Source organism: Maniola hyperantus, chromosome 7 (genome assembly GCF_902806685.2).
Source record: "Maniola hyperantus chromosome 7, iAphHyp1.2, whole genome shotgun sequence".
In the NCBI taxonomy this organism is placed as follows: domain Eukaryota; kingdom Metazoa; phylum Arthropoda; class Insecta; order Lepidoptera; family Nymphalidae; genus Maniola; species Maniola hyperantus.
In genome coordinates this window covers 881,214-893,611 of record NC_048542.1, presented here as the reverse complement: position 1 = coordinate 893,611, position 12,398 = coordinate 881,214, and the positions used below count along the sequence as shown (strand labels likewise).

The following is a 12,398-nucleotide window of genomic DNA, read 5'->3' as shown; positions in this document are numbered from 1 at the left end:
GTGGAATTTCTGTAAAGTATTGACAAAAGTTAGAAATGATTTACAGAAGTTAGAAAGGATTTACAGAAATTAGAAAGGATTTCCACCCAGGCGAAGCCGAGGCGTGTTCTGAAAATGGGAGTCAATGTTATAGAGAACCTAAATAACTTCATGCAGAATTACAAAAATTCACACCTAATTCTTATTAATTTCATCTAGGACAATAATTAGTGCTTTCTTTTTATCCCTATCGTCTCTCTCTATCGTCTAGCACTATACCAGCGCCGCCGCGCGGTTCGGCAAGTAGATTCTACTGAGGTCTGCGACAGGTTGATATAGCAATCAGGGTATGAGGTGAGGGGACGCCCCGCACACTTGCACGTCACCCGCGCTCGCCCGCACTGGGTAAGAGCGGGGGCTGTGCGGGGCGTTCCCTCCCCGATTGCAATTTCAACTTGTCGCGTACTTACCTTACTTACCTACCTACTTTTTTTTAAATAAATGGCTCTGACTTGACTTGAACTTATTTAGAACGGACCTGTATCCTAGTAGTAGTCTCTACAATTTTTTAGGGTTCCGTACCTCAAGAGGAAAAACAGGACCCAGGACACAGGATCACTTTGTTGTCTGTCTGTCTGTCCGTCTGTCTGTCTGTCAAGAAACCTACAGGGTTAGTACTTCCCGTTGACCTAGAATCATGAAATTTGGCAGGTAGGTAGGTCTTATAGCAGACATTAGGGGAAAAATCAGAAAATAGTGATCATGAACTAATAATTAGTATTTTCAATTTTCGAAGTAAGATAACTATATCAAGTGGGGTATCATATGAAAGGGCTTCACCTGTGGATTCTAAAACAAATTTTTATTTATTTTTATGCATCATAGTTTTTGAATTATCGTGTAAAATGTCGAAAAAATACGACTGTAGTACGGAACCCTCATTGCGCGAGCCTGACTCGCACTTGGCCGGTTTTTTTTTGAAGTTATAGCTTCTAGATCTTCACTACTCTACACTAAGCACGCGTAGGCGATCTAGCCTATTCCTATTACAATCACAAATTGCTATTTTACCTCCAAACGCCAAAATAGTCCGTATCGCAAAGGAATACGGGTCAAAATCAATTATTCCGCGTTTCAAACAGAATTTAGGGCTATATAAAAGCCAGTCTATGAGCGTTCGTCTTCATTTACGCGGCTGGACTTATTTGACATTGGAGATTCTAGGCATAGATTAGATCTTTGGATAACATAATTACGTATTTTGAGCGAATTTATCTATGTACTAGCAATTGGGACTTCATAAGCTCAATTTTCACATCACTTTTTAAAATACAATTGTACCGACCATTGCTTCTGGAGTTTTATAATTATCTTTGATTGAATAACGAATCCTAATATAACTATATCTAGCTACTATTTGGGTAAACATCCCTAGTAATATAGATACTTCCCGTATAGATTTGACCATCAGTAAGCGTATTTTACCTATTCTGAATAAATATAATTTGAGTTTGAGTTTGATGTAACTAGTTACTAACAAAAAACAATATATTCAATTCATTCGGTTACTTACCTTAAGAAAAATGCAAATCACTCAGTTGTTTTGAGTTTTGACAAACAAGATTATTTAATCCGCCTACATGCATTATGTATTGTGTTATGTACGAGCACTGAGCAGGAACCGTATATGGGCAGATGAGTGCAGTGTGTCACTAGTTAAAGCTACCAGATGCTTGATAGTTGAACCGACCACACAATAAGAAAAACTGCGAGTCCATTTCGAAAAACCGGCCAAGTGCGCGATATGTATTGTGTTATATACAAGCACTGAGCAGGAACCTTATATGGGCAGATCAGTGCAGTGTGTCACTGGTTAAAGCTACCAGATGCTTGATAGTTGACACAACCACACAATGGAAAAACTGCGGATTCATTTCGAAAAACCTGTATCAATCATTATTACAATCGCAATTGTTGTGATTGGCTGAAATTATGCTATTCTTGTTGCAACAATACAACGTAATGTAGCCAATAGTGAGCGAGCGTCAACCAATCAGAGGTGCTGATTATGATCGTGACATGTCACCGCTGCAATCAAGCTGCTGGTCAAGTGCGTGTCTAAACACCCAGTACGGTTCCGTAGTCATTTTTAGAAAGGAAAAAAGAAGAAAGAAAACATTAATTTCTTAAATTGTGCCACACGTGATTCACAAAACAAGTACGGTTCCGTAGTCATTTTTAGGGTTCCGCACCTCAAAAGGTATTATATCCTTTTGTATGCTTACTAGCTGATGCCCGCGACTTCGTCCGCGTGGAATTAGGTGTTTAAAAATCCCGTGGGAACTCTTTGATTTTCCGGGATAAAAAGTAGCCTATGTCACTCTCTAAGTCTTTATCTATACCCATACAAAAAAATCACGTCAATCCGTTGCACCGTTGCGACGTGATCGAAGGACAAACCAACAAACCAATAAACCAACAAACAAACACTTTCGCATTTATAATAAGGGTAGGTACTGATTTTATTCAATTAAACTTTTATAATTACTTTTGAATTGTCTAATGCCACTGGGTCGGAATGCCTTTCCTACCGAGATGAACCTAAAAACATAAATCCTCAAAAAATCTAAAAGTTGATCAAAGGTCCTCAGACAGAATACAGAAACATACGCAGTACCAGAACTAAATATCAATACGACCTTAGTTACATAACTCCCAATACCTAACCTGAATCTAGACTAGATCCATCCAGCTTCCCGTTGTCATGGCAACGGGCAGCATCCGCAGATCCCGGCCAACGTGCGAGAGAGACGGATGCATGAGCTTTCTCTTTCTCTCGCATGGAATAATTGAAAAGCTGCCACGCCTACGCCTGAAAGACCTAGATAGGTAGGTGCGGAGGGCTGGTTACACCGTACATGATTCGTTTTGATTTAGTTTTAACTATTGATAGTGCGTTAAGAGTTATGTGCGCTTTAAGTATTACTTGCTTTAGCGGTGAGGAAACCTGCATGCTTGAGAGTTCTCCATATTGTTCTCAAAGGTGTGTGTAGTCTACCGATTCGCAGGGCCTGCGTCGTAAACGCTAGCCTAAACCCTTCTCATTCTATGAGAAGACCCGTGCTCAGTAGTGGACCAACGATAGGTTGATCATTAAGTATTTTTGTTTATTACAGGCTTGCGTTTGACAACAATCATGTTTTAAGAAAAGCAATGATGAGGTTATTCGATTACTTCCACAGATATCATTATCTCTCTTCCTATCAAAAATCTTCAAAGGATGGAGGAGGATACATACGTATATTATCATGCCTTTCTTATCACTTTCTGCATCGTAGTTCTGAATATAGTAGAGAAATTTTTTGCCGGGAGTTAGAAAATCAAATCTTACCTGAGTAACCTTAAGGTGACGCAGGACGCTCGACCGAAATTGGCAGCGCACGTGGGTAACATGTTTGCTTTTTTGCTTTTCACTTGACATTGTATGAGAAAGTTGAGAGGCACGATGATTTTCACCGAAATCAAGCGCGCGAAAAGGGTTTAGGAAAAGTATTTTTGAGAAAAAACTGCTGAATTTATGTTTGCAAGGTAAAGTTTTTTCAACTAATGAATAAATAAACTACGTCTAATGATAAATTGTTTTAGAATATTCATATCCCTAATCTTATTTATTTACGCCCAAAGTTGTCATTAATTTAGTGTTAAAATAGGAATCTTTTGAGCCTCGTAACTTTTAAATCAATATTTTTTTTAATGTTTTATATATCAATAAACCTAGATAATGACGAGATAAATCGATATAATTCTTAGTTTTGTGCGTACAATATCGAATATTGTTGTAATTTCCCTCCTACGTTTGTATGAAGAAAGCACCGAACTGAGTCCCCTTAAGATTACATTTCAAAGTTAAACCACAGGTTAAACTGTGATCAAAAAAGCGGTCCAACTCGCCCCAGACTGTATTGATCTTCGGAGCGACGCGACGACCTAAAGTCTATCTAGAATAAAGCTATACGCTATGCGGGCCTAGGAAGTAGGAACCCTGCATTATGGTCTAAGTCCTGGATATTTGATTGTATGACGACCTCCCTGGCGCAGTGGTGAGTGCTGTGGTATTATCGGTGAGAGGCCTGGGTTCGATTCCTGGGAATGGAAATTTGGGAAGGGATATAAAAATTTCCTCTGGTCTGGTCTGGTGGGAAAAATCTGTTTTAGAATGTACAGGTAGTTCTTTCATTTAATACTTCACTTGGTAAGTAAATCTTACATTGAAAGTTGATAATAGGTAGGTACTAATTTTTTGTTCATGAACACATTTTAATTTTTTTCTTGTGATGTAACTACAAATTCGTGTTTTTCGGATTTTCTCTTACGTGGGCTATAAGACCTAACTACCTGCCAAATTTCATTATTCTAGGTCAACGGGAAGTACCCTATAGGTTTCATGACTGACAGTCAGACAGACAGATAGACAGACAACAAAGTGATCCTATAAGAAAGAAAGAAAGAAAAGTTTTATTTACCAAACTGTTTATTTACCAATAAAATAAAACGTTTATTTACCTAACTGTACCACATAAACTAAGAGTTCGTTATTCCTGGTATAAGGGTTCCGTTTGTCCTTTTGAGGTACGGAACCCTTTCTGTCTTCTTTTTTTCTTTCTTAAAAAAGTCTCCTACGCAATTTTTGTTACAACGTCAATTCAAAACTATAATACCTACCTATTTACTTCTGTGGTGGATGAGACTGAATATAGCAAATCAACTTTCTTTGTAACCACTCCCACTTTAGTCCCATTGTATAAGATCGCATGGTGCACCTACACCTAGTTATAAAATTAAAAACTTTCCTGCTTTGCCAAGAGGCCTCTTGCTGCGGCATATACTTACAACAAGTATATTATATGCTTAGAAAATTCACATAAAATTGAAAAGCTGCAAAGCTATTATGTCGAACATGAAAATTGAAGTTGTCCAACCAAAGCAAGGAAAATTTTGTTAGGTGGACCTACCTTCCTGCGTATTTTTAAATTGCCAAGGAAATCTAGACCGGTTTTCTAGAATTTTCTATTTTACCTACTTATCTATTAAAAGCCTGAAGTTCTCTAGCGGTAAGAAATTAGAATAAGGATCTTTACCTTCGGGACACGTATTTAATACTAGATGAAGCCCGCGATTTCGTGCGCGTGGATTTTATTTTATTTTTTAGCTTTTTCTGTGGTATCATATCAGTACTCTGACTTCGACCTTTTTCACCTGTCCAAAATGCAATTAAAAAAGTTTGGTATTTTTGTTTTTTGTATTTTCATTTGCATAAGTGCTTTTAAATCGTCTTAATAATTTACCACTGTTTCGGGGTGAATATTCTAATCAAAAATTATTTATTATTAATAAAGGAAATAATTAAACTGCATCGGAAAAATAATAATATGTAACTGATAATAATTATACTAGTATCTATAATAGTACATAAATCCACATATTATCATAACCCACAAGCACGCACTCACGCATACTCTCTCTCCCACACACAAACACACACACATACACTCACACATACACACACACACATACATATGTTGTGAATCACCTACTAGGTATTTTTAATAGTTAATTGACTTTTATATTTTCATATTATTATATTATTGTAAAGCTTGTTTAAATTATCAAACGTACTGTTATAAATTTATAATTAATATCTATTTAAGTAATCTGTAAAAAATTGTAATCCTATTTGGCCTTATTTTCAGTCTGTTATTATGTAAAATTATATTGTATATATCGCTGTTGATTGCAAAAATCGAATAAAATAAAATAAAGTAATCGTCAGTACTAACACCTGTCTTCGTTTGTGCCAGCGTTCCGGTTACAGCCTGTATAATAGCCGCTGCAAAGTATATCTTCTCGGTAGGAAAGGCATTCCGAACCAGTGGTAGATGCATCCGACTATTAAAGTACTTGTAAAAGTTTATACGAATAAAAAAGATTTTATTTTTTATTTTTTATATCTTACGTTACGACTGCGGGTTACGTATGGTGGCAGTAAAATGGTAGGTACCTAGGTACGTAATAAAATATAACGGCTCAGCATTGCGGTATTCCTTTAATGACTTTACGTTCAGTGCTATTATACGACACCTAGGTACTTATTTAAGGGTTCCGTACCCAAAGGGTGCCAATGGGACCCTGTTACTACGCCTCCGCTGTCCATCCGTCCGTCTGTCAGTCCGCGGGTGTAATATTAAAGAGTTGAAATTTTCACACAATGTGTACTTAGTAGGTATTTTTATTGCCACTATTGGTACCTACCAACTAGTTTTTTTAAATAGAGATAGCGAGCAAACGAGCAGGCGGGTCACCTGATGTTAAGTGATTACCGCCGCCCATGAACATTTGCAGCACCATTTACCAGTAGTCTAGTACCAACAAATAGTAAAAATTTACAAAATGGCCGCCATTATCGGGTGGTGGTAAGGTAAGTACCTACCTACCTAAAGCTTGATTCGCAATCGCATCATCACACGGTCAAAGTCTAAGGCTAGGTAGATATATCCAGGTAATTTATATAAGATCAATAAATCGATGCCCTCATTTTATTTTGCATATTATACGTACGATCCTACGATCAATATTTTTTCAAAGATCGAACTGCAAGTATACATTTTCGATTGTCTATGTGCAATGAGGCGTGGCGCCGCGCCGGGCAGAGACAAACGCCATTTTTTATACTAAAACGTCCGTATTGCATCATTAAATGACGAAAGGTAAGTATTTAACCGAATTAATATGAGGAATTATTTTCCTATATTGATACCTACCTATAATTTTACATCACTACCCGCAACCAAAAAAAAAAAATCCTAATATTATAAATGTGAAAATGTGGATGTTTGTTACTCTATCACGCAAAAACTACAGGACGGATTTGGCTGAAAATTGGAATGGAGATAGATTATAATCTGGATTAACACATAGGCTACTTAATCTCGGAAAATCAAAGAGTTCCCGCGGGATTTTGAAAAACGTAAATACATCCACGCGGACGAAATCGTGTAGTAAAATTAATATAGAAGTCGCTGTGTGTATGCACACGGAGTCACTGCGACTAGTTGGCCGTGAAAAAGGGACCTTACCATCCTTGTTTTAAAGCTGAAGTTTGTCCATATTATACTGATAGCTTACGGCTCTGGGTTCTATTACTTTTGATCAAAGAAGATTCTCGAAATAAAACAGCAAAAAGGTCAGTTTATACAATTTATTGTCAGGTCAGCTGTGCCTACGCGTCGGCGATGGTGACCTCGACCTCGACCCCGGGCTCGATGTTGATGGAGGTGATCTGCTTCACGATCTCGGACGGCGAGTGCAGGTCGATGACGCGCTTGTGGATCCGCATCTGGAACCGGTCCCAGGTCTTGGAACCCTCACCGCAGGGCGTCTTGCGCGTCGTGATGCGCAGGATCTTGGTTGGCATGCGGACTGGGCCCTGGAAATATTATCATTGCTTATTAGGAAACAATTAATCTAAATATATAAAAGAAAAAGGTGACCGACTGACTGACTGACTGATCTATCAACGCACAGCTCAAACTACTGGACGGATCGGGCTGAAATTCGGCATGCTGATAGCTATTATGACGTAGGCATCCGCTAAGAAAGGATTTTTGAAAATTCAACTCCTAAGGGGGTGAAATAGGGGTTTGAAATTTTGTAGTCCACGCGGACAAAGTTGCGAGCATAAGCTAGTCTAAATATATAAAAGGAAAAGGTGAATGACTGACTGACTGATCTATCAACGCACAGCTCAAACTACTGGATGGATTGGGATGAAATTTGGCATGCAGATAGCTATTATGATGTAGGCATACGCTAAAACAGGATTTTTGAAAATTCAACCCCTAAGGGGGTGAAATCGGGAAGTCGCGCGCATAAGCTAGTAAGAAATAAAATAAAAATAAATAAAAATATTGTACTTGTAGCTTCCCTATGAGCAGAGCACAGCACTGAAAGCTGATACACTGCACTTTGAAAAGCACTGCTGTAGCACCCGTGAGGTGAACACAAGTGTGTGCAAACATTTTGTGTTTTCATCTAGGTGCCTAACCATCTTCCTTCTACATTATCGGATGACTACAGTGCGAAAAGGCTCCCTTGGCACTTGAATGACATTGTCAGGGGGGGCTGTTGGAGAACAAAGGGTTAGAATATTCAAACAAGAACTAAGGGGGCACTTGACGGCATCGTTAGTTCCGATTTTCGCCACTCGCCAACATAGCCTTGTCGCACTGTACTTACTGATTCAGCCAGTGACTTCATCCTTGTAGACATAGCTGTTTAAAAATCCTGTAAGAACTCTTTTTTCCAGAGTACTAAGTAGCCAATGACACTCTCCAGGTCTTTAACTATATAGCCCATGCAAAATATCACATTGATCTGTAGCTCAGTTGGGATGTGGTCAAAGGACAAACCAACAAACTTTTGTATATTTTATAATAATACGAGCTGAGCCTAAACTAAGGCTGTATAGTGTACTTTGACTTAAGACACAGTTAAAAAAATGGATTTGTATCTCTCACATAAACCTGTCTCATTTTGACCATCTTAAGTTTGAGTAAAGTAAAAACTCTATAAATGTACGCAGTAATTGTGTAAGAATAACCATTTCATCGCTATCACAATCATCAAGAAATTCTGTCCTTTGATTGGTTGATTCGCTGTTTACATTTTTTCACAGCCAATCAAAGGGCAGAATTTCTTAACAATTTTGATGGTGATGAAATGGTTATTCTTACACAATTGGGGGTCTGACTTTGCTTAGACTTAAGACAGAGTTAAAACGAGACAGACATTTATCTTTCACATAAATCTGTCTCGTTTTAACTCAATCTTAAGTTTGATCAAAGTCAAAGTCAAATTAATCTCAACCTCAGTCTTAGTTTTGTGAAATTTGTCAAAACAACTTAAGTAAATGAGGACTATCGAGAAGCATATTGCAAGAAATCCAAATAGATATAATAATGTACCTTGACACGCAGCTTCTGTTTCTTGGCGCCATTGATCAAGTCGGAGCAGACCTTCTCCAGCGAGCGTACATTGCGAGATGTGAGCGTGATGCGGATGCGATGGATGGGAGACACCTCCGCCTGGGGCTTCTCAATATCTTTGCCTGACACTACGGCGGCTGCCTGGAAAAACAACCAATATTTTAATGTATAAACGGAGAAGGAAGAATAAGCTCAAACTGCTGGGTCTTATGAACTTGAGCTATTGCAAGTAGTTTTCTCTCTGTAGGTACCTGCTGCAGAAGGAAGAATTACAAAAATTCAACCCAGATCAAAGAAATCATGCTTGCACCTCAATAATTCAGGAAATATTTTGAACCATTCAAAATATTGATGTACTTAGTAGTAGTGCAAGTATCACTTTATTAAACTTCTTTGTAAGAGAGAACAGTATAGTATTAATACGGAATTTCGATCTTCAAATGATTAATATTAGAGTTAACGTTTAGCAAAAATTATTGTTTACAACAAAAACGTTAAAATATTCAATACTTTTGAGCAAAAAGAACAAAAAAAAAGGGAACACGTGTGAACATAACCTATATGATAGTAAACATCGAAAAGTTTACCCAATTATGAGTTTTTTGGAAACCATGCAAGGAACAAGGAAAACAGCTTTTACTTACCATGTTGATGCGATTTCCCGGTCGAGATAAACAACTTTTCTAGTAAAAATTGCTCAGCGCTGAACCGGAGAACAGCGAACGCAAACGTCACTTTTTCAAAGAGAATAGAAATCACAGATAGAAATAACTAAATCGTATATCATATCTTATTGGTCTGTGCCCGCTGTGGACAACGTAGACGGAGTAAAAAATCTAGACAAAGGACCGTTTGCTTTCTCATTCACACTAAAAAGAGAGCACAGATAAAGTAATGTGATAAACAGAGACGCAGCTAACTTATTTTTTGTCCCTTATCGTCTAACCGATTTTTTCAAGGAATACAACTTTAGTTGCAAAACAAACTTTGAGAATTCGTGGCATCATTGTATTTCTCATTAGTTATTTAGGTACTTGTTATCACATAAAAAACATTTAATACAAATATTGTTGATCAGTTAATACAAATATTAACTACTAAACAATGGTAATTGTCGTGTTATTCATCGTTACCTACGTCGCACTATCGCTATCTCACACGCGGTTACACAGTATTTTAGTTTAGCTTTTTTAGTCAGTCTACGGTGGACAAGAATGAGCTGGGCATAGATAAAAGCAAAAACCTAGCGTGTGAGCTAGCCTGCCTTTAGCTTGTTGTTTAGCCAAAACATAGAATAAAGACCACAGTATAAAATACCCAAAAAATACCTACAGTGCGACAAGGCTATCTTGGCGCGTGGCAAAAATCTGAACTTAGGTACGTTGTCGTCAAGTGTCCCCCATGTCCCCTTTTGTTCTTGTTTGAATATTCTAGTCCTGAGATTCTAGCCTTTGTTCTTCAACAGCGCCCTCTGTCAATGTCATTCAAGTGCCAAGAGAGCCTTGTCGCACCGTAACTATTTATTTTCAAAATAAAGATTAAACTTGTCAACATTTTTCAAAAGGTTTTTCATAAAAAATGAATGAGGAATACCACAAAATATAAAAAACTCTGTCTGGGGGCGCCACTATTATATGGTTAACTGAGGTCGTGTAGACTTTAATCTATGTACAATTTTGTAAACCTGTTGTTCTTGGTAAGTGTTGCAAGGCTTACAAGATTAATTTTCCTCTTTATTACAGCGGCATCTGTTTAGTTTGTAATTTGAAATAAAACATAACTTTTAAAATGTGGTTTTATTTTCTAACATTTAGCAAACAGCTAGAATAAAACATCTTTAAAATAAATTAATTAATTAGGATATAGGCACAAATTTTACGTGACTGTTAAATCTTGAGTAAATCATATAATTAAAATGATAACTACGGCTATAATATTATATAACTTCTTCCAATCATCTTCATTATTCAAACATTATTCAACATTAAACTCTTAACTTGTTTGTCGAATTTCCTGAAAAATAAGATATATTTCAATTTAAACTATATCTAAAAGGAAAAGCTGACTGACTGATCTATCAACGCACAGCTATGTCGCTATTATGTCGTACACATCAGTGTTTGAAATTTGTGTAGTCCACGCGGACGAAGTCGCGGGCATAAGCTAGTAATTAATAATATAAATAAATCAAGATAATAATTAATATAATATAAATAATCACATGATATTCCGACTTTGGTCTTGTGTAATGTGTAGTGTGTACTTACAGTGAAGTGATTTGATCTCCAGGCAAGTGGAAAGGGTTACAAATAGCGTCCGCATATAAAGCATGGAGCCTACGAAGCGCAGTCCTGACTTCTGCATCTCTTATGTTACTTCCACTGGGAGATGTAGAACTTGTCACGAGTACAAGTTTAATACGTGTATTAGTAACATAACCGTATCTAAAAATATAATTGATATTATTAGGACAAAATAATAATAATAAAGAAATAGGAAGTCATACAGAACAGTAACAAACGAGTATAACTCATTGTTAAACTTCTACAAACAATTTGTATTACAGCGGTCTACAATTTGGAGTTCCATCACAATTGTTGAAAAAGTAAATGAATACCGCATAAGTTAGCTGTTTTAAGTCTTGAACTGTTAAAATGGCCGGTTTGATAAAAAAATCAATCTGCAATTATTATATTTTTATATAGTACGCCTGTTGGTTCATCTTTTGCTAAATTAAGTTGAATTTTGCTAATTAAAAATAAACGATTTACATTTTATGAGTATCAGTTGAATACAGAAGGCCAAGATAAAGGTCGCGTAGATCAGTCCGTGCTGTGTTTGTACTTGAGTTGGTGTTGCTACTATTAGTTGTTGATAGTCTTTCCTCTAACGCATCGAGAGCAGTGTGAACCAGCCATTGCCTTGACAGTTCATTATCTGTACTAGTGTCATTGCCGATACCACCAATGTAGAGTGGTGAATTCTGGAAAAAATAAATATCAGCAATTTCTTACCTACCCAAGTTTAAACCCTAAAAAATGGGGAAAAAATTAACATCATTGTCTATTGTTATTATGACAGCAAACAAAATTGACCTCTAACTCTTATCATTATAGTCTTTGGTCTAACTAAAATTTCAATTTCTGAAAGAAAAGTACACAAAGAAAAGCGTAGTTTTCGATTTAAAAACAGGATTCATTATGAATTTTAAGCCAAAAAAGTGTTAAAACCAATAATTTGAATAGCACTTGATCAAAAATAAGTGGAAAAACTTACATCTTTGCCAATAACAGCCACACAAACAGCCATTGCTTGCAAAATCGAAGCGGAAGTGAATTGAAACGTCAACATGACTTTCGATTTGTTTAATTGGCGGCA

General features: G+C 36.9%; 3 protein-coding genes across 3 annotated transcripts in view; all 3 read right to left on the bottom strand.

Moving 5' to 3' along the window:
• Positions 1-7,219: 7,219 nt before the first annotated feature.
• RpS20 (ribosomal protein S20) lies at positions 7,220-9,824 on the bottom strand. The gene is made up of 3 exons (XM_034969964.2): positions 9,665-9,824; positions 9,000-9,161; positions 7,220-7,462 (listed from the first exon to the last, which is right to left on the bottom strand). The coding sequence occupies exons 1-3, from the start codon at positions 9,665-9,667 to the stop codon at positions 7,256-7,258; spliced, it is 372 nt and encodes a 123-aa protein (XP_034825855.1). The 5' UTR covers positions 9,668-9,824; the 3' UTR covers positions 7,220-7,255.
• LOC117983680 (protein 4.1 homolog) overlaps positions 7,742-12,398 on the bottom strand; it is a 202,280-nt gene continuing 197,623 nt past the window's right edge. Inside the window, exon 9 of the transcript XR_011236946.1 lies at positions 7,742-7,752. The gene's annotated coding sequence lies outside the window, so the exon portion shown is untranslated. The remainder of the gene's footprint in view (positions 7,753-12,398) is intronic.
• Positions 10,802-12,378, bottom strand: LOC117983422 (trafficking protein particle complex subunit 2-like protein). Its single transcript, XM_034969963.2, has 4 exons — positions 12,297-12,378; positions 11,792-12,003; positions 11,288-11,464; positions 10,802-11,033 (listed from the first exon to the last, which is right to left on the bottom strand). Exons 1-4 carry the CDS (start codon positions 12,369-12,371, stop codon positions 10,988-10,990), a joined length of 510 nt encoding a protein of 169 aa, XP_034825854.1. The 5' UTR covers positions 12,372-12,378; the 3' UTR covers positions 10,802-10,987.

Bases quoted from the DNA above. Each gene is read 5' to 3' on its own strand.
- RpS20 (XM_034969964.2), bottom strand. The intron at 7,463-8,999 runs GTACATTATTAT...TAATATTTCCAG, and splicing joins AACAGAAGCTGCGTGTCAAG to GGCCCAGTCCGCATGCCAAC.
- LOC117983422 (XM_034969963.2), bottom strand. From the start codon at position 12,371: ATGTTGACGTTTCAATTCACTTCCGCTTCGATTTTGCAAGCAATGGCT. The intron at 12,004-12,296 runs GTAAGTTTTTCC...TATTTTTTCCAG, and splicing joins TGGCTGTTATTGGCAAAGAT to AATTCACCACTCTACATTGG. The intron at 11,034-11,287 runs GTAAGTACACAC...CTTATTTTTCAG, and splicing joins GGAGATCAAATCACTTCACT to GAAATTCGACAAACAAGTTA.